The following is a 24,489-nucleotide window of genomic DNA, read 5'->3' as shown; positions in this document are numbered from 1 at the left end:
AAAGAATATACAGAAATGCATTACGTTAGGGAAAATATTAGGGAAAACATTCTTTGCAAAAACTGTATATTGGGCACAATTGCGTACAAAAATGTGTACTCTAATAGTTCGTTCGGAAATACAAATTTTCATAATCTATATTTTTAAAATTGCAATCTGATGTGGAGGTGCGGCGAGCTGATCTGAAGACTGGAATAACGAGCAACTGAGATGGAAACTTACACATTCTCCCATGCTGTTTAATCTACAGTATTAGAAGCGAATTTCATTTCACATTCATTCGAAATGTTGGTGAGGGTTTGTTAATGGTTGCAAGCCTCAAATTGTACCGAGTTTAAATCACACGAATTCATAGAGTCACTTCTCCAGCTGGTGTGGGTTAGGTCTACTTTAATATCAATGAGCCATGTGGACTTATACCAGTTAGCCCAGTTTTTCAGGCTTGCTGGGTGGGATGATTCTGCGGTATTAGAATAGGTAGCCAGACAACCGGATGTCTCAGTTGGCTCACCTGAACGTACCAGTTTCACAATGACTATTTTAAAATAGCTTGGCACTCTATCAACTATGTAACAGGAAAACATAAGGTTTATTCACGCTTCAGTGGAATTCCTCTTCATATGCTACTCCTCCCTGCTCCAGCCCACTTTGCCTTGCCTATCTCCTCCCACCTGCAGGCATATCTTTGTGTGTGCAGCTGCATCAATGTTTTTGTCTGCTCCAGAAACAGCAGAGGAACTTTCGGGAGGGGTTTCTTCTGTGCCACGCTTCAGCCATGGCCGCAAAGGTTGTTCACTGGAATAGCTATCTCCAGGTGATTCTGTCCCGTGAAAGCCGGAGAGTTGAGTGTTTCCAGAAAGCAGAGAACATTCTGCTTATTGTACTGGAGAGAGTCAATGCAATGGACCCCAGGTTTATAGTGGATTATTCAAGAAACCTGGAAGCCTTGGAATTTGCCCTCTCTGCTGCTGAGGATGAAGTAAGCATGGAGGTTCCCTTGTGTATCGATGCAGATGCCCTCTTGATGCAGGAGTGTTCAGGTGAACAGAGTGACTCCGAGAAGGTTACTCATGGGAACTACCAGATGCCAGGATCTTGCTATGTAGGAATACCTACGGAAGGTGCTCACCCTGAAAACTGGACCAAAGAAGATGTATTCAGTGCGGTGGGTGGTACTGAATCCAGTGGCCACATTGTGCCAGGCAAGGTCCTTCATCTCCTGAAAGAATTGATCATTGCTGCAATTGTGCATTGCAAGCACCAGTCCCTTATCAAACCAGGTATTTGTCTGAAACGGAAACAAACAAGGTGTGTCTGTGGGTGGGTGTGTAAGAGAGAGAAAAAGAGACAGGCAGAAAGAAAAAGACAGACAAGTAGGGGCTGGGAATTAATTCTTTGGAACTTCTGTGTCAACATGCATAGTGTAAGACTTAACAAGAGGGAAAGGAGAGAAGATCGGAGGAATAATACAGCAGGAGACCAGATATAGGTGGTCACTCTCAGATAAGCATGTTCTTAAGCTAGAACACATACATAATATCACCCCAGTGTGACTGGGATCGAGTGCCAGGATATGTTTATACTTGAAGGGTATTTTCACACACCTTGAATTGTACAGCATATAAGGTGGCATATAAATGTTTAAATAAACTGTACACTCTCACACCCCAATGTGCAATGATGGTAATGGAAAGGAGGGAAAGCTGTAGGCATGATAATTTCTTTCTGTACAGAGTGCATGCTGAACCCCTGTTTCAGTTCCAGTTAAGTGCACTTCTGCCCTGATGGTTTTCCTCTTGCCTATGGCACAATGTGATGGCTTTATTTGTCACTAAACATGGTAGAAGCAAGCTGATCTAATTACAGTAAGCTAACTGTGCATCTGATTCCCGGGGAGAAACTTGTGTGCTTCTCCTTTTCCTGCTGACAGTCTGCACATTGGTTCCAGTTAGAAACTCTCCACTCTCTCTTTTCCAAAAATCAAACTGCAGACTGCACCTCTGCCCCTTTCTCTAACTCCAAGGGTTGTCATGTGCTGAAGGCTGGTTCCCAGGCCATCAGGAAAATCCCCTTCTGTCATTATCAGGACCATTATGATTCTTTGATTAATATCCCTAGCCACTCATTCACAGCCATAATGACAGTGAAGCTCACAATATATTATTCTGCAGTACCCTTTGCCCTGTCTTTGCTGCATGGAAACAAACACCCAGATAGCCCTGGCCTGTTTCATGTTCCAGGAAAGCCCTGCACTTGGTTTCTGTTTGCTTTTTGACAAGCACATTTTTCTGTTGATCTGTTTGTTGATTTTTCAGTCTGTTTTGTGCATGCCGTTACACCCCATGACAGTTGTGCCTCACCGCATCGCTGCAGGTGCCTTATGTCAAACTAGGAAAGAATCCATTCCGAAAAATGAATCAGGGTTTCATGGGGTTGCCAGGTCTCAGGGCCTGACTCAGAGCCTCAGGGATCTCCGAACCTCCTACCTCTGGTTTCATGATCCTTTCAGTCAGGTTTGGCAAGGAGGGAAGACTTGCTGGCCTGGAGCAAGATAACTTCTTGCAAGAGGAGAATTTTCACAGAACACCCAGTAGAGGTAGCTTGACGTTGTAAAAGTTATTTAGGCTGCAATTCTGTCCATGCGTTCTTAGGAATGAGAATAAATACTATTGAACTCTGTGGGACTTCTGCATAGGATTGCACAGTAAACTATGCTTATTGGGGAGCTGGGTAGAATAGTACTCACAGCACATATTTTTTTCTGTATAAAACTGGGTATTCATGAATGGAGACTGAAATATACTGGATTGGGGCTAAGACCCCACAGGCTGCCTGGCAATTCCATCCCTGGAGCGTTAAATCTTATTTATTATTTTTCTGTACCAGACTTCAGTAAAAAAAAATTATCCATGATTTTTTTAAAAAAATAAAATAATAGAAATGTACTAAAAAAATCTACAAAACAGCTACTGAATCAGCAAAATACGGGCATCAATAAAAGCAGAAACATGCTAGGAAAAGGCTAAGAAAGCAATCTTCACTTGTGGCAAAAAGACATGAAAACAGGTTCGAAGTAAACTTCCCTGGGAGGAGTTCCATACCATAGGGGGTTCAGACCATGTCCCCACTGCTAACAGCACACACTTTTAAAGAGATGTCTGCTTACAGATTAGCTTGCCCATGTACTGCAGTTATTTTCAGAGTCCTTTCTCTGGGTGCTACCTACCATCTGGGGTAAGGTGGGTGATGACCAGAATGAGCCTCCTCTCTTGTATCAGGGCTGTGGCTAACCCAATTTTGGCTTACTGGCCATATTCACCCTACCCCAATCCTCTGTACACCAACAATCGGGGTGGTAGCCAGAGGGTAGGTATGGTCATTCTATGCACCTGCACACACAAACACACACACCCCACCCATGAATATCAGTTGAGAAGGAGGTCATCACCCTTTCCTGCTCATTAAATTATTGATCTGGTGATTAGGAAGGTGTGATTCACATTCTCATCAGTGCTGCAGTGCTTTGAATAAGTTTTGAAAAAATGTTTTGCTGCCACTGACAGATTTGGTGAGATCTTGAAGGACTAGAAAAATGTGCTTGTTTTTATTTTGAAAATGCATTTTGTGGTTTATATTTCGTTTTTATTCTGTGAACCGCCCTGAGACCTGTGGGTATAGGGCGGTATATAAATTAAATAAATAAGCAAGCAAGCAAGCTGCACCAGGCTTCCATACATTATCTACCTCTGGCGTATATATACCTATATGTTTTTTTCAAGTCATTTACTTGGTTCTTCTAATCTTATCTTTAAAGTGGTGTTTTGCTTCGCAGAAAGGAGCTTAGAGGTATTGTTTCTTTATTTATATTTTTTTTGTTTAAGACATTTATATGCCATTTAATCATTAGCGTTTCTAAGCAGCATACATAAAAACAAACCATGCAGAAAATGAAACAATAACAAAATGATCACAAAACCGAACGTGACCTTAAAACGTCTGCTGGAATTTACCACAAGCTAGATGAGCAGAAATCCAAATTTAGGCCATATCCATTATCCCTGCTACAGAGAGACAGATGAAGGTCATTTCTTTACTGCAGAATTAAGGCGAGGAAGAGCAGAACTGGCACAGAGGCCTGATGGCTTTGAATCCATCTTTCCACTTCCAGAATTCCTATACATAGAGAGGCTTTCTCAGCAGTTTAGATTTGGATGTGCCGGACTATTTCTGGAACCTGGTTCATTGGTATGAATGGTGGGAAGTTTTGGCATCCTAACGTTTTGGAAAATGTGACTCTTTTTATGCTTCTAACAGCAGTATCTGGAAATTCTGGCTCTTAGGGATTCCGCATGCCAGAGATTCAGAATGCTATGTTCTGTATGTAGCATACATTCAGCTTGTGCCTACAATTTATTCCACAAATAGCTTGTAGGAGGACAGCTTTGCAGTTGTCACAATAATGCTAAATGAATAGGTCAGTCAAACTTTCCTAGCAACCTGTCAGCAATAATGAGAGGCAGGTGGTAACAAGAACCAATCCTAAGCTCTTTATCTTAACACCATACAAATTTATTTTCACCCCTCTAATTGCATTTGTTTGGTTATGATATAAGGAACTCTTTGAGGTGCAGTTTTTGGGAAAAAAATTAAAAGAAGGGAATTTAGAAGACTTAACAAATATACAGAAACAGTATTTTGTGTCTAGGAATCTAAACTGGCTACAAAAAAATGAGGTAGGATGTCGCTTCTTCAGAAGCGTGTGTGCAAAATGCAGTTTGGTAGATCACTGAATGAATGTTAAATGTGTAGAGAAGTTGTACAAGCACTATTTGTTAGAAATTAACTATCATGATTTCAGTCATGGGGTTTGGCCCTAACTCTTACTGAAAGCCAGTGTGGTATAGTGGTTCAGAGTGTTTGAGGACCGGGACATTCGCAGGGAAACCAAAATGCTTGTTTACAAAGCTATTGTACTTCCAACCTTACTGTATGGTTGTGAAACATGAACCACTTATAAATGCCATCTCCAACTCCTCAAAAGATTCCATCAATGGTGTCTCCAAATTTTTTTACACATCACTTGGGAAGAGAGGCAAACTAATGCCAGTGTACTGGAAGAAGCAAATATCACCAGTGTCGAAGCAATGATTCTTCAATATCAACTTTGTTGGACTGGTCATGTTGTTTGGGTGCCTGATTATCATCTTCCAAAGCAACTACTCTGTTCCAAACTTAAAAATGGAAAGTGTAATGCTGGTGGTCAACAAAAGAGGTTTAAAGACTGTCTCAAGGCAAATCTTTAAAAATGGAGTATAAATACCGACATTTGGGAAATACCGGTCTGTGAGCGCTTTACCAAAGGTGTCATGAACTTTGGATGCTCGAACTCAGGACAAAAGGGAGAAACGTGCTAAGAGGAAGGCACATTTGGCAAACCCTCACTATGATCAACTTCTGCTCAGAAACCTATGTCCCCACTGTGGAAGGACGTGTTGATCCCGAATTGGCCTCCACAGTCACTTACTGTCAGGGTGTTGTCAAGGGCCCCCAGCTGGTTGCCCAGGAAATTATAAAGACAAAGAAAACTTTCTTACAGTCCTTTTTTATTTCAATCTTTACAGAGAGAGGCTATAGAAACCAGCCTCTTGGATAATGACGTTATCCTGAGTGAATCTCCACCTCTCCATCACTCCCACTTCCCAATTTGTCACCCTCATCGTCTCCTCTACAGGTGCTGCTATGTGCCCTCTGTCTTTGAGCTCTTTGCTCTCCTACTTTTAAGGCCCGCCAGGTTCTGGGAGATGGAAGGTATGGAATGCTTTCTAATGACAATGTGTCAGCCAGCTGCTGCTCTGGCTCTCCCATTTCACAACTTTCCCCCTTATCCACCTCTGAGCTACGACCTCCCTCAAACCCCTGTTGTAAATCTATACTGTATTCTTCCTCCCTGGAAGGGCCAGGATGGGGAGGCAGTCTCCACTATTCCTTCTCTGCCCAGTCCCTGACACTTACGGACTCACAGTTAAGACCGTGTTCAGGAAAGACAATCCTACTTGGCTACGAGTGATCGCCAAAGAAGAAGAAGGTGTAGTTGTTAGAGTGCTGAATTATGACCTTGGGCGAGTCACTGTCTCTCAGTCTAATTTTCCTTCACAAAGTTGTTGTGGAGACAGAATGGGGAGGGCAGAAGCATGTATACCACCTTGAGCTCTTTGGAGGGAAAAGTGGTATATAAATGTAGTAAATTAATTTTTAAAAAGACTGAGTGAGAATATTGCCACTGATTTAATGAAGGGGGTGGAGAGTAACCTTGTAGCTAGGAACATATAGGGATTATATATGCATACTCCTTTGGCTATATATTTATATATGTATACAATGGGGCACAATCTAGTAATAGTTTAGTCCTAGGTTGTTCTGCTGATTCCAGTGTGGCTTAACTTAAATTTAATTTTGCTAAACCATCTCCCAAGAAAATTATTCTTCTCCACAATAGGCCTTAAAATGCTTTGCTGGTTTTTTTTTTTTTGGGGGGGGGGGGTTAGATGAAGGTTGCTAATTGTGTCACTTCACAGTTATACAGAGGATCTACATTGGTTCCTTTTCTGTTATTTCTGATGGGAGTATTGTTTCCAAAATAAACAAGACCACGGTGGGAGCCTGGAAAAGAGGCACTGGCGTGCATATCTCAAATTGCATTTATTCCCTTGACCCTCTCCAGGTGAACTCAGTGCTGAGAGGCTGAAGGATGATGACATGCAGCTGCCTTTGCTAGTGTCCAGTGGATGGAAAATGATCTGCTTCAATGTTGTCCCTGTAATAAGGAGAAAGCAGGATGTTCTGAAACTCAGCAACAATTGGCGAGAAAAGGGTTTCCCACAAAGCAGCATGAACAAAGTCACTCAGGAAGCTGACTACATCCCTGCCAGTTACTATCACTGGAGGTAAAGTGCAATCCTGTATTGTTGCTATGAATGCTACCTTAGGGGAAAGGAGCATCTTTTAGAGTGTCTCAGCTGTCATGTCTTCTCTAGGATATGCATTTGGTGTAACTAGATTTCTCTTGAGTTGCGTGGAGGAGAGTGAAGGGTCAAAATCCTACACGCTTCAGAAATCATATACAATGACCAATGAACTCCATACACCTCCTTTGTCACAAAACTGTTGTGTGCCTCTCTCCAGTCATGAGGTCTACAAACATCATCATCATCATTATCATTATTATGGTAGGAATTAAATGAACGCCACCAATCATTTTCCTCTCTTTTTGTGAATCTGAAGAGTTCTAAGACAAGGTAGGGCAACAAACACAAAAGTTATTTTGTCAGTACTGCCATTAACATTATAATCAGTTCTATCTAGAGTGAAACCTTTTTTTCCAGTCCAGGCTCCAGCTTAGCCTAACAAAATATTCAGGCATATTCATTCTAAAATGTGGATTTTGCTTTGGAATGGATTCATTCTTTATTTTATTATAAATATTTACATCCCATCTTTGTGTGTGAGTGTGGGTGGGTGTGTATTGCCCCTTTTTGTATCTAGCATTGTTTTTGGCTGCCTTGGGCATGATTCAAGCTAAAAGCAATGACAGATGCAACAAAAAAAAGTAAAACAGCAAAAGAATGAAAACTACTAAACAAGTGACTTTAAACAGCCATTTAGGTAATATATTGGCCAATTCAGCATTAGGCCATTTTCAGCAATGAAGCAAAATCCGTTTTTGCATTTCCGGTGTTTACAAAACTGAATTAAAAAGCTATATTGGTGTACATTTAATTGGAGAACTGTGTGTGTACGCACTATGACATCCACAACCAATGCATTACAGACTAATGAACATACTTAGCAACTTGTAATTTTTTAAAATACTGCAGCATGGAGTTTTGGCAAAATGCAAGATTTTTTCTATTTGTAGGGAAATGCTTATCCCTTCTGGGTCTGCTTCATCATGAAATGCAAACTACATCCTATCTCCTAATTATATACCGTATTTTTCGTCCTATAGGGCACACCGGCCCATAGGACGCACCTCGTTTTTTTGGGGGGAAATGAATAAAAAAAATTATCCCCCCCCCACCCTGGCTGCTGCCCCAAGCCTTGCACTCACCTGCCCGAAGCACGGGGCACCCTCCGGAGGGCTCCCCGTGCTTTGGGCGACAGGCTGCCGCCCCAAGCCTCGCGCACCGGGCGGGACCTGCTGCCGGGCACGCGAGGCTTGCAGACACTTGCCTGAAGCATGGGGAGCCCTCCGGAGGGCTCCCCGTGCTTCAGGCGACAGGCTGCCGCCCCAAGCCTCGCGCACCGGGCGGAACCTCCTGCCGGGCGCGCGAGGCTTGCAGACACTCGCCCAAAGCACGGGGAGCCCTCCGGAGGGCTCCCCGTGCTTCGGGCGACAGGCTGCCGCCCCAAGCCTCGCGCACCCGGCGGGACCTCCTGCCGGGCGCGCAAGGTTTGCGGACACTCGTGGGGGCTGCAGGCTGCTGCCCGCAAGCCTTGTGAGCCCGCGGGAACTCCCACCGGGCTTGCAAGGCTTGCGGATAGCTTCCTGAAGCCTGGAGAGCGAGAGGGGTCGGTGCGCACCGATGCCTCTCGCTCTCCAGGCTTCAGCGAAAGCCTGCATCCGCCCCATAGGACGCACACACATTTCCCCTTCATTTTTGGAGGGGAAAAAGTGCGTCCTATGGGGCGAAAAATACAGTACATTGGATACATATATGCCAGGATGCTTTCAGTGTAGCTTATCCTGTCTTAGAATAGAGTATGAGAGCGATAATTAATTGGCTCCATATTTCTGCAAGAACATTTTATGTCAGATGATGACTCAAGGAATATTGGACCAAACAATGTCACAGAGTCAGTGCACTATGTTTGATAGCCTCTACTTTAAAGTTGTCAGAGACGATCGCTCTGCAGCTTTCCTAGGTAACTTGTTCAGGCATGAGATTCACCAGCATTATCACCTCCTAAAATCTTTGAAGGGTGGGAAGCGAGGAGGAGGCCAGCCTGGGTAGATCATGAGTATTTTAAGAAAGGAAGCAGATGTTATTTTAAATTCTTAATTGCTGTGCTTTTCACACGGGACTGTGAAGCTAATAATTTCTGCGTGGAAAGGTATAAAATATAGTATAGGTATAAAATATAGCTTTCTCTGTGGGCCACAGGTTCCCCACCCCTGGACTACAAGAAAGTCCTGTATATTTCATTATAAATTATAAATGGATCCCTTTCGTGCGTATTTATTTGCCTTCATCTATGCACTAGGGCAGGGGTAGGCAACCTAGGGCCCGTGGACTGGAGGCGGCCTAATCGCCTTCTCAATCCGGTCCGCAGACGGTCCGGGAATCAGCGTGTTTTTACATGAGTAGAATGTGCCCTTTTATTTAAAATGCATCTCTGGGTAATTTGTGGGGCATAGGAATTCGTTCATTCCCCCCCAAAAAAAATATAGTCCGGCCCACCACATGGTCTGAGGGACCGTGGACTGGCCTACGGCTGAAAAAGGTTGCTGACCCCTGCTCTAGGGACAGAGCATTTGAAAAATGGTTCTAGGTGCATTTATGCAGCTAAAATTGGATTTATGCTACTGAGTACCATAAACTGGTAGTGAGGTGAGCTAGTGAGTCTTCAGTTGATGCACAGGCAATCCTCGTTGTTTGGGTCCTCTGATAATCAATGTGGTCCAGAGGGCAGTTGGCCCTGACTAACTGCGGGTAATTTCCCTAGGTTTCTAGAATGTTTTTGTATGCCTTCCCACGTGCCCTAAGTCATGAACTCATAAACAAGCTATTTCCACCCTGGGATGACCTGCAACCAGTTTTGTCCCTGTGAAGATAAGGGCTTATTCACAATTATGTTTTGCCCTACTCTTTCAAGACACAGGTCCACACTTAGAAGCTCCATGTCCAAGCAGTTTATCTGGGTTTTTTTGCCCTGAGTTTTCACCATGAAAACCCGCTCTTTAGCAGTCAGTTGGAGAAAACGTCAATTTGGATTTTCCACAGATTACTGTTTGCTCCGATCGAGCTTTAAAGAGTGAGTTTTGCAAGGAAAGCTCAGGTTTTGCAGGGAGAGCTTTTACACACTCAGACATGGAGCTTTTCGGCATGAACTATGCCAGAAAGAGTGGAGGAAAGTTAAGTGTGAATAACCCCCAAGTCAGTTCAACTAATATGAGAATGAGACAGATCAGTGTAATCTGCCTTTGTCAGGGTCATTCTCTCTTCTAGCCTGTTTTCTTAGAATACAAAATAGCTGTTTCTTAATGATAAGGTCCCCTATTGACCAATATGGAAGGAGTAGATGGAGGAAGAAGAAGAGCTGTCTTGGCTGAAGTCAACAACTGACCCAGGAGACGTGTTGAGAATAGTTAATTACAGTATAAAGATCTAGCTGGAAGCAATTCAATGGGAAGGTTACACAGTAGGAAGGGGTCAGTTTGAAAGCATCTTTCTCCTTCTTTTAGATCTGTCATGGTGGTAAACCAAATCCCAAATTAATTTTGCATACATTCACTTAATCAATGTGTGCAAATATGAGAACTGAACATTTTGCCCCTCATCAACCCTTGAGCAGCAAGTTTTGAAGCCTTTGCTTTTTTTTTTGGCAGTTGAATTTAAGATGAATTATGCTGTCAGTGTTGGGCGCCTTCAAACTTTACCTCACAAATCAGTATTTCTCCACAGTTCATGAAAGAGATGCATCTCCCACAGAGGTTAGAGGCAAAGCAGAAGAGCTATTTTGCCTGAACAAACTTGAAAGACTGTGGGCGGGACAGCCATGCCCAAAATCCAGACCACACATCTGTGAGGAACATGATTGCAGTATGAAGGAGAGTTATGGGTTTGGCCATCACACTTGTGACTGAATTTCGGGTTACATCTTTGAAGGAATTTGCAGATAAAGGAGTGGCTCAAACATCTGCATACCTAAAACCAAAATAGCATACAGGGTTGTAACACTGGGAAAAGTCAACATGTGATGGGGAAATGTTATTGAATTGTTCTGACCCAACCCCTGCTTACTATGTCTATATAGCATATACATTCACAGAATCATATGTATATTTCCCTAATAATGCACAAATGTTATCCCTCATAATTGAGGGATATTGTTCCTGCATTACTGTGCATATACGTACATATAGGACTCTGAGTATGTTGTACGCCACAGAGACATTAGCAAATGCATGATAGCTCTGTCTATCATGACTTGACTGCCAAAGGTGATAGATAATCTTGCCTTTCGACAAATCTGTGTACTCAAGAATATGGGGATTTGGGGGGACTTGTATATGTCTGTGTAGCTGAGCTCTCTTCTGATGCTTTGCACGTTATGCTTATTTGCTGTGCTTGGAATCGATGTGTCCTTCCTTAGGGGGAAAAATGAAAGTTGGCAGTGACCAGATCACCACCTCTATTGGCCTAATAGCTTCAGTATAGTCCTCCCCTCAGAGGGGGCTCAGCTTGGGATATAATGTATTGACACAATCTACATCATGGATGCCAATGTGAGTTTCATGCATTCCCCTCTGGTGTATTGGTTCCCCTCTGTAGTCAATTCTACCCTGAAATCCTCAAATATTTCAACTTCTAACCATGCGCTTCTCTTGTTAGATATTCCACCAACCGTCCCATCCTGAAACTCATTCAGATTGTGAGCACCCTAAAGGGGTATCGTTTGGACAGCCTCCGCCTCCTTGATCAAGTTGCCCATGAGAACTGGAGAGAGGAAGGCAAGAAATGTGGGCTTGCATTTCACCACTTGAAGGTAGGTTTTTCTGGACTGTTAATCTCAGTCCTTTTGATGTGGCTTATTTGCCTTGGAGCAAGCTGTTGCTTGCGCAATGGTAGGCAGAACAGCAGCGTATGCTCCCTGGCAAGTATGCAGGGAAAACAAGCAGCTCTGCCTCATTTGTTATTTTAAAATCCCCACACCCAGTACTAAGAAGTACCAGGGCAGGGTTCTGCTGCTGTTTTTAACACCCGAATCTGTAAACAGCCTATAATATAGTATGTAATGATTGCTACCCCCTCTCTGACGCTGTTTCCTGCAGAGGTGGAAAAGCCCATAGGGCTGCATATGTGTGCCATCTAAGAAGGTGAAGGTGGGGAAGCACTGGTCCAGAGACACAGTGAGAAGGATGCTGTGACCTTTTATGTGCAAACCTGTTGGTTGCTCTCTCTGCACAGTGGCTTATATGAATGAGCTGCAGCAAAGCAGAGATTTGTCAATTACCTACATGTATTAAAATACATTTGATTTTGGCCTCTCAGCCCTGTACCCGATTGGCAAATTGGGAATAAGGGGGGTCTAAATCACTTTCAGAATATCTGCTATTGAGTATTCAGTTTGCGGGGAGGTTATGCAATATTGGCTATTAAGCATTAATTCTGATTTGTTTGTGGGAGTGTTATATGATGTTGGGTCAAGTAATTGTTACCCTATACATTCCAGTGCATTTTTCAAAAAAATTCCTTAGTTAAAAGTCACATTTTAGAGGGGAAGCAGGTTTTGTTGCACAAGAGTTCCAAATTCACTTTAATTAATCAACCTGAATTTTCTGGGATGGGATTGAATCCCAGTCTGCAAATAGTGACCCTAATGTGAAGGCAAACAGGTTAAATATTTAAAAATGGGAAAGTGTTATGAAACTTGACGTGGTAGCCATTCTCAGATGTTTTCCTAATGAATATAGGTTCTCTCTTCCCTTCTCCTTTGTTTTGCTTAATCCCAAATGCCATGGAAACATTTTGTTATTCTTGTTGTTACAATGAAGGCCAAAGTAGACATGATGTGGGAGTTTCTACAAAGCATGGTTGGGGTCAGGTGGGGTGGATTTCGGTTTTTTCAAAGCTCTTCTGATGGTTCTTCAGTGCAGATCCCAACCCTACCCCCTCCAAGCTGCTGTTAGTCATGGAGCACAAAACATATGTCTATATTTTCCTTTCCATTGTGAATACCTGCTTTGGTGGAAAATGTATATCAGGCATGGAGCTAAGGGTTAAATCTCCTTTCCCCATGTACCGTAGTTCTGCTCCAAATTGTGCCCCTTCTCCCCATAGCTCCTTTTTGAGAAAGAAAAATATTGAGGTTGAATCCTGACAAGACAGAAGTACTGTTTTTTGGGGAAAGGGGGCAGGCTGGTGTGGAGGACTTCCAGCTTGAAGGACCAGGTGTGCAGCCTGGGAGTCATTTTGGACTCACAGCTATCCATGGAGGCTCAGTTTAATTCTGTGTCCAGGACAGCTGTCTACCAGCTCCACCTGGTACGCAGGCTGAGATCCTACCTGCTTGCGGACTGTCTCGCCAGAGTGGTGCATGCTCTAGTTATATCCAGCTTGGACTGCTGCAATGTGCTCTACGTGGGGCTACCTTTGAAGGTGACCCGGAAACTGCAATTAATCCAGAATGCGGCAGCTAGACTGGTGACTAGGGGTGGCTGCCGGCACCACATAAAACCAGTCCTGAGAGATCTGCATTGGCTCCCAGTACGTTTCCGAGCACAATTCAAAGTGTTTGTGCTGATCTTTAAAGCCCTAAATGGCCTCAGTCCTGTATACGTGAAGGAGCATCTCCACCCCCATCGTTCAGCCCAGACACGGAGATCCAGCGCCGAAGGCCTTCTGGCGGTTCCCTCAGTGTAAGAGGTGAGGTTACAGGGAACCAGGCAGAGGGCCTTCTCGGTAGTGGCGCCAGCCCTGTGGAACGCCCTCCCATCAGATGTCAAGGAAATAAGCAGCTATCTTATTTTTAAAAGACATCTGAAGGCAGCCCTGTTTAGGGAAGTTTTTAAAATTTAATGCTATATTGTTTTTAACACTTGATTGGGAGCTGCCCAGAGTGGCTGGGAAACTCAGCCAGATAGGAGGTATAAATAAATTATTATTATTATTATTATTATTATTATTATTATTATTATTATTATTATTATTATTATTATTATTATATAAAATAATGGTGGGAGCAACATCTTTCTGCTTCACATGATTTGACTGGGAGATGAAGGGTGAACTGGGGTACTGCTTAAGTCATTATTAGCTGACTTCACACTTTGAGAACTTTAGTTTTATCGTTCTGAAGCACCAGTGTTAGGTTCCACGTGCTGAGTTTAGGCTGTGCAGCACATTTTCTATATTGTTGCAAGCAACTTCAGACTTGAGGCTTTTACAGCACTGCAACATGGCGATAGCAGGACACCTAGGTTGCTGTTTAGTTTGCATTTCATTTTTTGGGATGTGCTTCATCTCTCACCACTTCAGGATAGAGAACACAAAGCGGCAGAACATGTTTTACAAAATCCTGGATACATGCCATGTGGCTTACGGGCATCTTCTTGGAGTTGTTGCACTTTTTATTGTAGCTAGATGCAAGATTGTTCTAGGAACCAGGCCAATTTCAGAACAAACACATTTTAGCTTGTTTTTGTTCAGCTTTGTTTGCAAATTGTGTATTTAATTGTCTTGAGTTTACAAAGCTTACCTGATTGGCCTTAACTACATGAGTTGCTTTGGTTTGATAAAAAGCTGTTTGTGCGTCTCTTAATCATTAGAATAAGTGCCTAGGAAACATTAATGCAGCAACACACTTCCCAAGCAACAAGGACAAAGTTCGAGCTCAGCTAGGCCACCAATTTGAGTGTAATTTAGGGCTGACTAAATTGGGATAAATTTTGTACTGAATAAGCAAATCCTAACGCTGCCAGCTTATTCTAGGGGTGAAGAAAGGGCCAAGATGGCAGCTACAGTACTTAGAGCACATACACATGGTGCCTCCTGCATGACGCTCTTGCCATAGGTTGAGAGCAATAAGGAAGCAGAGGCAGAACAGTCACTCAGAGGACAATGACAAAAATGTTAAGGGCACCTGAACAGGGAATTCCTGAACTTACTTGATAAATTTGGGCAATCTATGTTCTGTACTTAAGGCAATATTTTATTTTCTTGTTAATTATGCTATTTTAAATTGCATTTCACATTTGACTTCCTTTAGTAATGTTTTCTTTTGAAATGGCTAATATAATGTTTTTTAGTTACCGTAGCTTTGCTAAGTTAAATGTGCATTCTGTGGTTGATCTCCTTTGTATTGTTTTATTTTGAAATAAAAGGTAATATTTTGATTTGATTTTTGAAACAAAAGGTAATATTTTGATTTCCTGTTGCTTTCAATGTATACTTTATATTTGACTTTCTTCAGTAATGCTTTGTTCTGGGTTGTTTTAGCTGATGTTTTAATGTGTTGTAAACTGCTTTGATTTTTTTTTAATTAAAAATATAAAGCGGTATAGAAATGAATTGAGTAAATATAATCATAACCCTTTGCATGAGAAACAAATTTCGGAGGCCAGAAATATAGTTTACTTGGTTCTTAGATATTATTTAATTTAATTTGGCACATCTTTCCTGAGAATCTTCTGCTACTCTATTCTATTTAATGCAACAAATAATTTTAGTAGCCGTGACCGTGGTTTTATTGTATGTGTGGTGCCCGATGATTTTTATGGTTATTGTTTTTTTGTTGTTGTTCTCCTTCTGAATGCCATGGCCTATGGCTAGTGCAATAAAAAGTTTACTTGGAATAGATATTATTCAAGCCATTATAGTTAGCAGCACTTTAAATGATGCACAGAAGTCAAAGGTTGTGACTTAAACAATCCAACCAGCCTCCCTTCATCTCTTACATGTGACAACACATATTTATTGAAGCACCTATAATCTGTATTTTTAATAAAAGTATATCTAGGCAGTACACAATTTATGGTTAAAAAGAAAAAGAAAGCACAGGTCCACCCTCTAAGACTGCCACCTTTCCTTCTGGTAAATGACTTTATATGTTGATATTATTTTATTCTATTCTAATGATTGTTGAATGTTACTTTTTTGATGTAGGATGCTTATTTTAAAGTTTTGTTTTATTATCACATTTTTGTATTGCATTCGATTGTTATAAGATGTACATTTTTTGTTTCTTCAGCTTGTAAACTGCCTTGAGTATTGTAAGATAGAAAGGCGGTATACAAATTAAAAATGATGAAATGATGATGATGACCCAAAGGCTGATTTTCATTCCACCCCCCCCCTCCCGCATTGCCTTTGCCTTTGACCTTTTGCTAACTGTTAATACTTCCTCCTAGATGGTGTTGCTCTGGGCCACTCACTTTTTCCCTTCCCCTGAAGACTGGATGGATCTGGAAGGGTCCGTGTATCGTCTTCTGGTGATCTTGCTTTGCTGCTTAGTGACCAAACACCTCCCCCATTTCCTGTATCCAGAGCAAAATATGTTCCAGGGTGATGATGTCTTGGAACTGAGCTCTTTGTATCCCAAAGTGGAGAGTTTTGCTATCGAACCTGAGCATTTCCTGAAGTTCAATTTTGTAAGGGAAGGCAAAACGCACCAGCAGATGGACAATGGTCTCAAAGCATTACTTCACCTCCCAGCTGAGGATAAAGCCTACTGGAGCACTGCCTTCTTTGATATGCTGCTTAATAAGGTAATATACTCACAAACACAGGCTCATAGTTGAGAACCAGAGAGGTTGTCTTCTGGTCTATGAAACCTTCATGCTTACTCTTACACTCCAAATACCAACCACTAACAAAGGGATGGGGAACCTATGGCCTCCAAGATGTCGTTAGACTACAATTCCCATGACCCCTGGCTATGTTGGCTGCCAGCAACATTCCTGTGTTGCAGGGGGTTGGACTAGATGGCCCTTGGGGTCTCTTCCAGCTCTATAATTCTACGATTCTCTGAACATCTGGAGGTTCTTCATCCCGCTGCACTGAAGGGTGATTCAGATTTTTTAGTTTATTTGTTTTAAAAGGTTTATATGGTTCTCGTCAGTGTTTTACAAGGTAAAACAACCAAATAAAAAAGAGTAAAAGCCTGGGAAAATCAAAAACATTTATGGCGCTAGTTCAAATGGCTGGTTATAAGTCACACAAGTAAGGGCATGATTCATTTCAAATATGATGACATGCTCATGTTGAGATACTCTACTCCAGCACTTACTACCACCCAAAGTTACAACAAACCCCGTGATAATGACTGAGCCTTGAATCAATACTGTTTGATTCTGATAATTTTCACAATCTCAATTTTGCAAGCTTTGACTAACATTGTGGTTAAAGTTTTTTTTTTAATACATTAAAAATACTATGAAAAACAAACCCATGTCAAAACTTGGAAGCCAAAGGCGCACAACGCCTTGATAACACTTTTTGATTCGAATTATTAAAATATCTCTCTGACTTAATTAACTTGGTTTAGCTTCGTCCTGGGACCTGTAATTCAAGCTTGCTCCTGAGGCTTCAGGGAAGAGCTAAGAGGGTGTCTCTTATTGATATATGGGACTGAAGAGAAAACATACACAATTAAAAGTCAGATTTAAACTAATAGCCCTTTCATGCCTCAGCAGGCAGCCTTTCCCCAAGGCTATTGCATGAAGGCTGTTTCGCTCTCCTTAGGTTGAAAAAGCAGAAGGAAACCTTTTTTAAAAAAGCTATCATGACTTAAATTTATACCATAATAAATTTGTTAGCCTTTAAGCCACCACAAGGTTCTTTGATATTTTTAATAGGTATCTGTTTTATACTCTCCACTCACAGGTCTGACACAGGTAAATTACATGTTACAGTGAGCTGACTATACACAATGAACACAACACCCCCTTTACATTGGCAAAGCACCTTCAGAAGGGAATAACTCTGTACTGGAGAACGGATGAGCGGGGAATGAATGTCACAAGCTGTTCTGTAGTCTTCTTGGCCCATGTCTAACTCACAAACACATATGGGGTAAAAGCATCTTTGTGAGTGCTCTGGGGACAAGTAGTGGAGACAAGTATTTTCCTTAAAAATATAAAGCAGTATAGAAATGAAATGAATACCATATTGGCTTGAATAGCTGCACCTTTAAAATTCAAGGGGGGGGGGAGAGAAAAAAAAATACCCAAATATAAGCCGCTCCTTTAAAAATCCGCAGTCCACCCGTTCAATTTTACAGTTTGTCTGTTTCAGCAGCGATATCGTAAAAGCCAGTCTTTGTAAGATTACGAATTTAAGCTGCACTCTAACTTTTCACAGTCAGATTTTTTTTGGGGGGGGGGGAGTAAGGCTTATATTCAGGCCAATACAGTAATAACATTAGTAGTAGTAGTAATCATTCAGTACAAAGTTACTAATCTGAGTTCAGAAGTGATTTCTGAATGATTTGCAGTAGATTGGCAACGATTTCTGACTCCCAATAGTACAAAGACAGGAAAACAAAATGACTTCCATTCCTCTTGCCCTAGAAGCATGCTACTGAAATGAAGGTTTTTATGTGGAATGTCTGTGAACTCTGTTCAGTTCTTGTACTCGAAAATAAAAATAAAATCTTTCATACGAAGTGCATGTGTCTTCCAATATGCTCCATTTAGTTTTAGGTTCTCCAGGTTTTTAGCAAAATACGAATGCAAATCCTTTATGCCTGAAGTCTGCCTACCATTATGCCAAAGTGTCTACAGTTCAGAATGTTTACATTGTTTCACTTAACATCTACATTTTATTCAGTTTCAGATGTACCATATCAAAGACACACAGCGGATTTCTGCTATGTCACAACTCTTGTCTAGCATCAAGAAAACGGTGAAGAACCAGAGTTGAAAACATTACTGTGGGATCACAAGCTTTCCTGCCTGAATGGACTTCACTTTAAGTTTCCTGTGATCAAAATTCCTATCTGTTGTTGTTAATGGCTTATTTTTATTTCTGGCTGTTGTGATAATTGCTTTAACAACAAGAAGAGCACACACAAAATGACAACTTGTAATTGTAACCTGGTGGAAATCACTAGATGGCAATTCCATCATTAGGAATGAGGGTCCAATTTTCTATCCACTGTTTTTTATATAAGAAGTGAATGTCCACAGTAGTGTTATTTTATGTATATAGTGCTCTGTAACAATTAAGGGGAAGGAATAATATATTCACATACTATAACAACTAGGTGAAAGATTCTGAGTTTCTGCGTCTCAGCAGAACAGGGAAGCCTGTGCCTGAGGGAGATGCAAGGTTCCTCTGAAAGAAATATTTTTTATTTTATTTATTTATTGAATTTATATACCACCCTATACCTGAAGGTCTCAGGGCGGTTCACAGAATAAAATCAAAATATAAAACCACAAAATACATAATCAGAATAAAAACAACCACCCAATACCCCCCCAAACCCCACATTTTAAAAGGGCCTAGGATGTCAATCGAATCAATCAAAGACCTGGTTAAAAAGGAATGTTTTTGCAATTTTAAATATTCATTTTACATCCTTAAATTATCAGTGACTTCCCTTCTTCTCTTTCCATGGTTCATTCTGTAAAACAGAAAATACATAAAAATGTTTTTGACTGGTGCCTAAAGGTGTATAATGAAGGGGAGAGCATTCCACAGACAGGGAGCCACTGCAGAGAAGGTCTGTTCTTGTGTTGTCACCCTCCGGACCTCTCGAAGAGGAGGCACACGAAGAAGGGGCTCAGAAGATGATCTCAGTGTCTAGGTAGGTTCATATGGAGATGCGGTCCTTGAGGTATCGTGGTCCGGAGCCGTTTAAGGCTTTATAGGTCAAAACCAGCACTTTGAATTGGGCCCAGAAACGTACTGGTAGCCAGTGCAGTTGGACCAGAATCAGTGTAATATGCTCAAATTGTCTTGCTCTGGTGAGCAACCTGGCCACAGAATTCTGCATTAGCTGAAGTTTCCAAACCATCTTCACAGGCAGCCCTACGTATAACACATTGCAGTAATCTAACCTTGAGGTTACCAGAGCGTGGACAATAGTAGTTAGGCTATCTCTGTCCAGACGGGGCATAGCTGGGCCACCAGCCAAAGCTGATGGAAAGCATTCCAGGCCACTGAGGCCACCTGTGACAGCAAATGATCTGCTACAAACCTGCTCCTTCAGAGGGAGTGCAACTCCATCAAGAGCAGGCAAGCTCCCACCCATCTGGTTTAGGGAACCACCCACTAACAGTACCTCAGTCTTATCTGGATTGAGTTTCAGTTTGTTGGCTCTCATCCCATCCATTACCGAAGCAAGACACTGCTCCACTGGTGGGTCTCCTATCTCACCTTTGTAAGACTCATGAAAACATGGACAACAATCTGCTGGCATCTCTGCAAACATCTTCCGGTCCTTCATCCGTGAGAGCTCAATAAGTGAGGAGGAAATTCAAATCTAGAAGGTGGACTTGTACGAATCTACAGCTACAGAAGGGTGTTCTGCAACTAGCCAGCTGCTCCCTGCTCTCCAGTTCTAAGCCTAGCCTGCAGCCAGTGTTGGCTCAATATAGTTTGTTGCCTGAGGCTGAGAAGCAAATAACACCTATTCCCCCACCAAGTCAAGGTGCATAGTACCCATTAAGGCCAGACAAGTTATTTTGGTACCTGAGGCAGAAAACCTAACAAGCACTTCCATCCCTCCCTTGTAGCAAAAGTACATTAATAATAAATTTTGCAATAATTTGTTGCCTTTCCACGTCTCACCAAAGCAGCCATCACACTTTGACTAATGGTAGGGCCACCCCCCTGTGCAGCGCAGCTGAGGGTACTGTACTGGCTGTAGGCTCTGCCTGTGCGTGTCTATACTTTAAAAACAGGTTTTGGATACTGAGAAGCTTTAATTCTGGAAGTTACAAAAGTGTGTAATTATTTTATTTTTCATTTAGTTGTAAAATGTGGTGCTTTGTTGCAGGCAAAGCCTTACAAAAGCCTTGCTGGACCAACCCATGTACTGTAGTCTTTGTTATTGCCACAGAATATATATGAATATATATATATCTTTCAGGTATATGAAGAAGTCATGTAATAGGTTTAAAGTACTGTATATCTTTTTGCATATTTGTATCAAACGTTGCATGTATTTAAGAGTGCTTCCTTATAGTCCTAGTTACTTTTAAGATCCATTTAATGTATGTAAATTCTTAATTGTGGGAAAACACACAGTGCTGATATACTTCTGTATGAATTATGAGACCTTATATCTGGTCATTAAATTAATCCCTGCCTTCCAATTCCTGCCTCTAAGGTTTTACTGTAGACATGTAAAAAACACTGGTGAGATAAATTTATCAATTTTCACATCCCTCGTGATAACTAGGATGCTGGGGCAGTATGCTGCATTCATGAAGTATGTGATGTGTTTGCCGCCACACCGTAAATACATCTGCAAATATGAAATAGTTAAAAATCCAGAGATGCAGTATGTCCAGAACCACCTACCCAAATCAATCTTCTTTAGTCTTTAGCACTCACCAAAATCCCATTTCTCTACAGCATTTCATATTGTCATCTGAGAAACTATGGAATAATCTAGTACCATGGAAACATACTCCTTGATTCTGTAAATAATAGCTCCAACTGCCATTGTGAAGTCATGTTCTGTAGATTCTGTCAAGTATCTCTCTCTTGTACATACACACACATTAAAACAAGACTGAGCCTCTATCCAAGAAACACAGGTTAGTGCACGAGTTCCTAAAGTTAATGTTGTTCAAGCTTGCCAGATCAGGAATCTATCTTTAATCCCTATCCATCCCACAAATGCTTGGCTTTAAACAGTGATTTTTTTCCAAATGGCACATTTGGATCCTTCTTGTTTTTTAGGGCACATTTCATGGTATTATTTATCTGCGAGAACCACAGGGTATAAAGCTTGTCTGAAAGGAAACCTTCTCATACAAGCACAGAAAGGACTCCCAGACACCCAAGCATTGGTACATTTTATGGTAAAATAATTTGGGCCAGCATTATCCTACAAACTTCTGTACCAAATGTAGACTTTTGGTATGTCTTGCCAGTATTCATGCATGGGGAAAAGAAGTCATATTCAGACCATTTGGTCCTTCAGCACAACATAGTACAAGGGATCAAGTGTGATTTGATTCATTTATTTGGCATCTTATATACTGCTTTTCAACCACTGGCAGGTTAGAAAAATAAAATCCTGATGCAATTATGGCAATAATAATAAACATTATACAAAGACAGATTAATTCAAGAGGGTTGACAATAGAACAGGATCCAATCATGAATGTTTCTGGCCGCTTAACCTGGACATCAGATGGATGATCGGATCTAGAAGTACTCTTACGCTCTGAAGCTGATCTTTGGGAGAAGTCCATCCAACACTCCAAAGGAATTTTATTTATCTGACCACTGATACTGATTGAGAGGACCAAAATTCATAACAATTCCAACTATATAATGACTCAGATGTGTGAGTTGACATTTGCAGCTTTAAAGACACACATGCTTCTTTAAAGAGGATACATGCAGAACACTCTTTCAAGTGAGATTAACAGGCCATAATATCCCCACAAGTCTGTAAACTGGCCTTGTTAACTGTTGTTTTACACAATGACTAACTGGGCTGTGCAAATCTGTGGTGCTGATTTCTACTATTTTATTGTGATTTATGGTCATATTGGGCTTTTGTTTAAAGGTGCTTTACATATTGGTACTGCACATTCTTTAATTTATACATTTGTGTTTATTCCCTTGTGTGGGACCTCCTCCCTGAAATGTGGCATATAAATGTATTCAATAAGTACATTAATTTAAAATAATCATATATGAATGAGACAATTCAGAATTCTCCATGTATTCCTATGGCTGTTTGGAAGGAACCAATGCATTACAATTACCTACCATTGTCTGCTATTTTAGTAGATGCTGAGTGATTTACTGCTTTATATGACAGCATTTGTATATCACTTAATCATAAAACCCTTTATGTGTTTTAAATAAAATGCCATAGCCCTGGGGGCGGGGTGTTATTGGTTATTAGTTACTGGAGAGAGCATTCCACAAGTGGGAAGCCACTACAGAAAAGACCATTCTTGTCTTGCTACCCTCTGGACCTCTCACAGAGAAGGTTCACAGAGAAGGGCCTCAGAAGATAATTTTTTGCAGGGTCTGGATTGGTTAATATGGGGGAGGGGGAGAGGAGATCCTTGAGGTAGAAAGTGCTTGGCAAAAAATGAGAGAGAGAGAAAGAAACAAGACTCTGGCAATCCCACCTGCCATTTCACACAATGTGTTTTGACTATCTGTGATTTTGGCTTTAGGAGCGATCCCCAGAATGCAACCCCAGAGGGCTTATCCAGATGTTACTTTACTCTCTTGTCAAATGAGGGCTGGGAGAGCATTGCACAAAAGAAGTACAAAGGGTTTTTTTGCAATGGTCAATAGGCACACTAAGCATACTTATTTCCAAGTAAGTCACTTTGAAATCAGTGGAACTCCCAAATGTGAGTTTAGGGTTAGATGACCTCAGTTTGGTAAATTAACATTAGTGACGCTTTCTGATCATGATTCCAGAGTGAACAAAGAGGAAGTAGGACATGGCATCCCAAGAGAAGACGAAGGGGAAGATGAAACTGAAAATGAAGCAGAATCTGCACTTGGTTATGATGATGATGAAGAAGAAACTGAACACTGATACTGAGTAAGAGCAAGGACCAAGCCATTTTAAAGGAGAGGCTTTTCTCCGCTTTGAATAACAGCAGAACTCATAACCGTTCAAATTATATAATGACTCAGAGATGTGCGAGTTGACATTTACAGCTTTAAAGACAAACATGCTTCTTTAAAAAGGATATGTGTGGAATTCTCTTTCAAGTGAGATTGGACAGGCCGTATCCCTACAAGTCCGTAAGCAGCTCTTTTAAATGAAATTGTTAACTGTTGTTTTACATAATGACTAACCAGGCTGTAGAAATTTGTGGTTCTGATTTCTACTATTTTATTGTGATTTGTGGTCATGCTGGGCTCTTGTTTAAAGGTGCTGAATAATTTTCTGTTACTGATTGCTTTATAGAGTTTTGAATTATCTGTTTATATATTGCTACTGCATATTCTTTAACTGAGATACAGCTGAATGCATTAAAAAAGTCCTCAACCTGTTAGGGGCCAGGAGCAAATTTAGAAATCTTTCATAGGCACCACAAAATATCCATTTAACAGAAGAAATACTGGTGACCTTTGGACACACATCCAATCTCCAAAAATTAGGCAAAATATCCAAGACTCCTCAAAGTAAATAAAACACTAACAAAAAAGCAGGAACATCTCCCTCCAAAATAAGCAATGTCTCCAACAAACAACTCCACCAAAACAAAAATTTGATAGGGATCTTGGCAGATTCTGAGGTCAAGGAAGAGGTGGGGCAACTCTGGGTAAACCAAGGGTTCTTTGGCAGTTTGCATAGTGATTTGTAAGCTTGTTCACAAATGGCCATTGGAATGGGCTTTAATTTTGCATCCTGACTTGCAAACATCAGAATATAGCTATGCAAGTAGCTTGCCATCTGTGACCATTTGGAAACAACCAGTGCATTCTGATGCCTCTTCTGTATCATTTGTTTTCACACATCCACAATCAGCTGAAGCATTTTCCACCTTTGATTGGCACTTCCAAGTTGGTTACTGTGATATTCCATTTTCATATACTGGCTGGA

General features: G+C 41.3%; 2 protein-coding genes across 6 annotated transcripts in view; both read left to right on the top strand.

The window, feature by feature from the left end:
* Positions 1 to 681: 681 nt before the first annotated feature.
* Positions 682 to 21,043, top strand: MAB21L4 (mab-21 like 4). The gene is made up of 5 exons (XM_081192680.1): positions 682 to 1,280; positions 6,722 to 6,944; positions 11,613 to 11,766; positions 16,130 to 16,486; positions 18,549 to 21,043. The coding sequence occupies exons 1-5, from the start codon at positions 776 to 778 to the stop codon at positions 18,639 to 18,641; spliced, it is 1,332 nt and encodes a 443-aa protein (XP_081048806.1). The 5' UTR covers positions 682 to 775; the 3' UTR covers positions 18,642 to 21,043.
* A 127-nt stretch (positions 21,044 to 21,170) lies between these two features.
* The window catches only part of ANKMY1 (ankyrin repeat and MYND domain containing 1), a 41,518-nt gene continuing 38,199 nt past the window's right edge, over positions 21,171 to 24,489 (top strand). For 2 of the 5 annotated variants that reach the window (XM_081192536.1, XM_081192535.1), the window contains exons 1-2: positions 21,171 to 21,490; positions 23,352 to 23,478. In XM_081192536.1, the coding sequence (XP_081048662.1) occupies positions 23,375 to 23,478 (104 nt within the window). In that variant the 5' untranslated portion in view covers positions 21,171 to 21,490; positions 23,352 to 23,374. Of the gene's footprint in view, positions 21,491 to 23,351; positions 23,685 to 24,489 lie in introns of those variants that run through there. The other 3 variants (XM_081192538.1, XM_081192537.1, XM_081192539.1) reach the window with 2 other exon arrangements.

The sequence above is a fragment of the Podarcis bocagei genome (assembly GCF_964188305.1).
Source record: "Podarcis bocagei genome assembly, chromosome: 4".
Lineage (NCBI taxonomy): Eukaryota > Metazoa > Chordata > Lepidosauria > Squamata > Lacertidae > Podarcis > Podarcis bocagei.
The sequence above is the reverse complement of the archived record's forward strand: the minus strand, read 5'-3'. Positions and strand labels throughout refer to the sequence as shown.

Coding starts and splice junctions, on each gene's coding strand:
- MAB21L4 (XM_081192680.1), top strand. CDS start 776: ATGGCCGCAAAGGTTGTTCACTGGAATAGCTATCTCCAGGTGATTCTG. Junction 11,767..16,129: donor TTGCATTTCACCACTTGAAG/GTAGGTTTTTCT, acceptor ACTTCCTCCTAG/ATGGTGTTGCTCTGGGCCAC. Junction 16,487..18,548: donor TTGATATGCTGCTTAATAAG/GTAATATACTCA, acceptor CATTTTATTCAG/TTTCAGATGTACCATATCAA.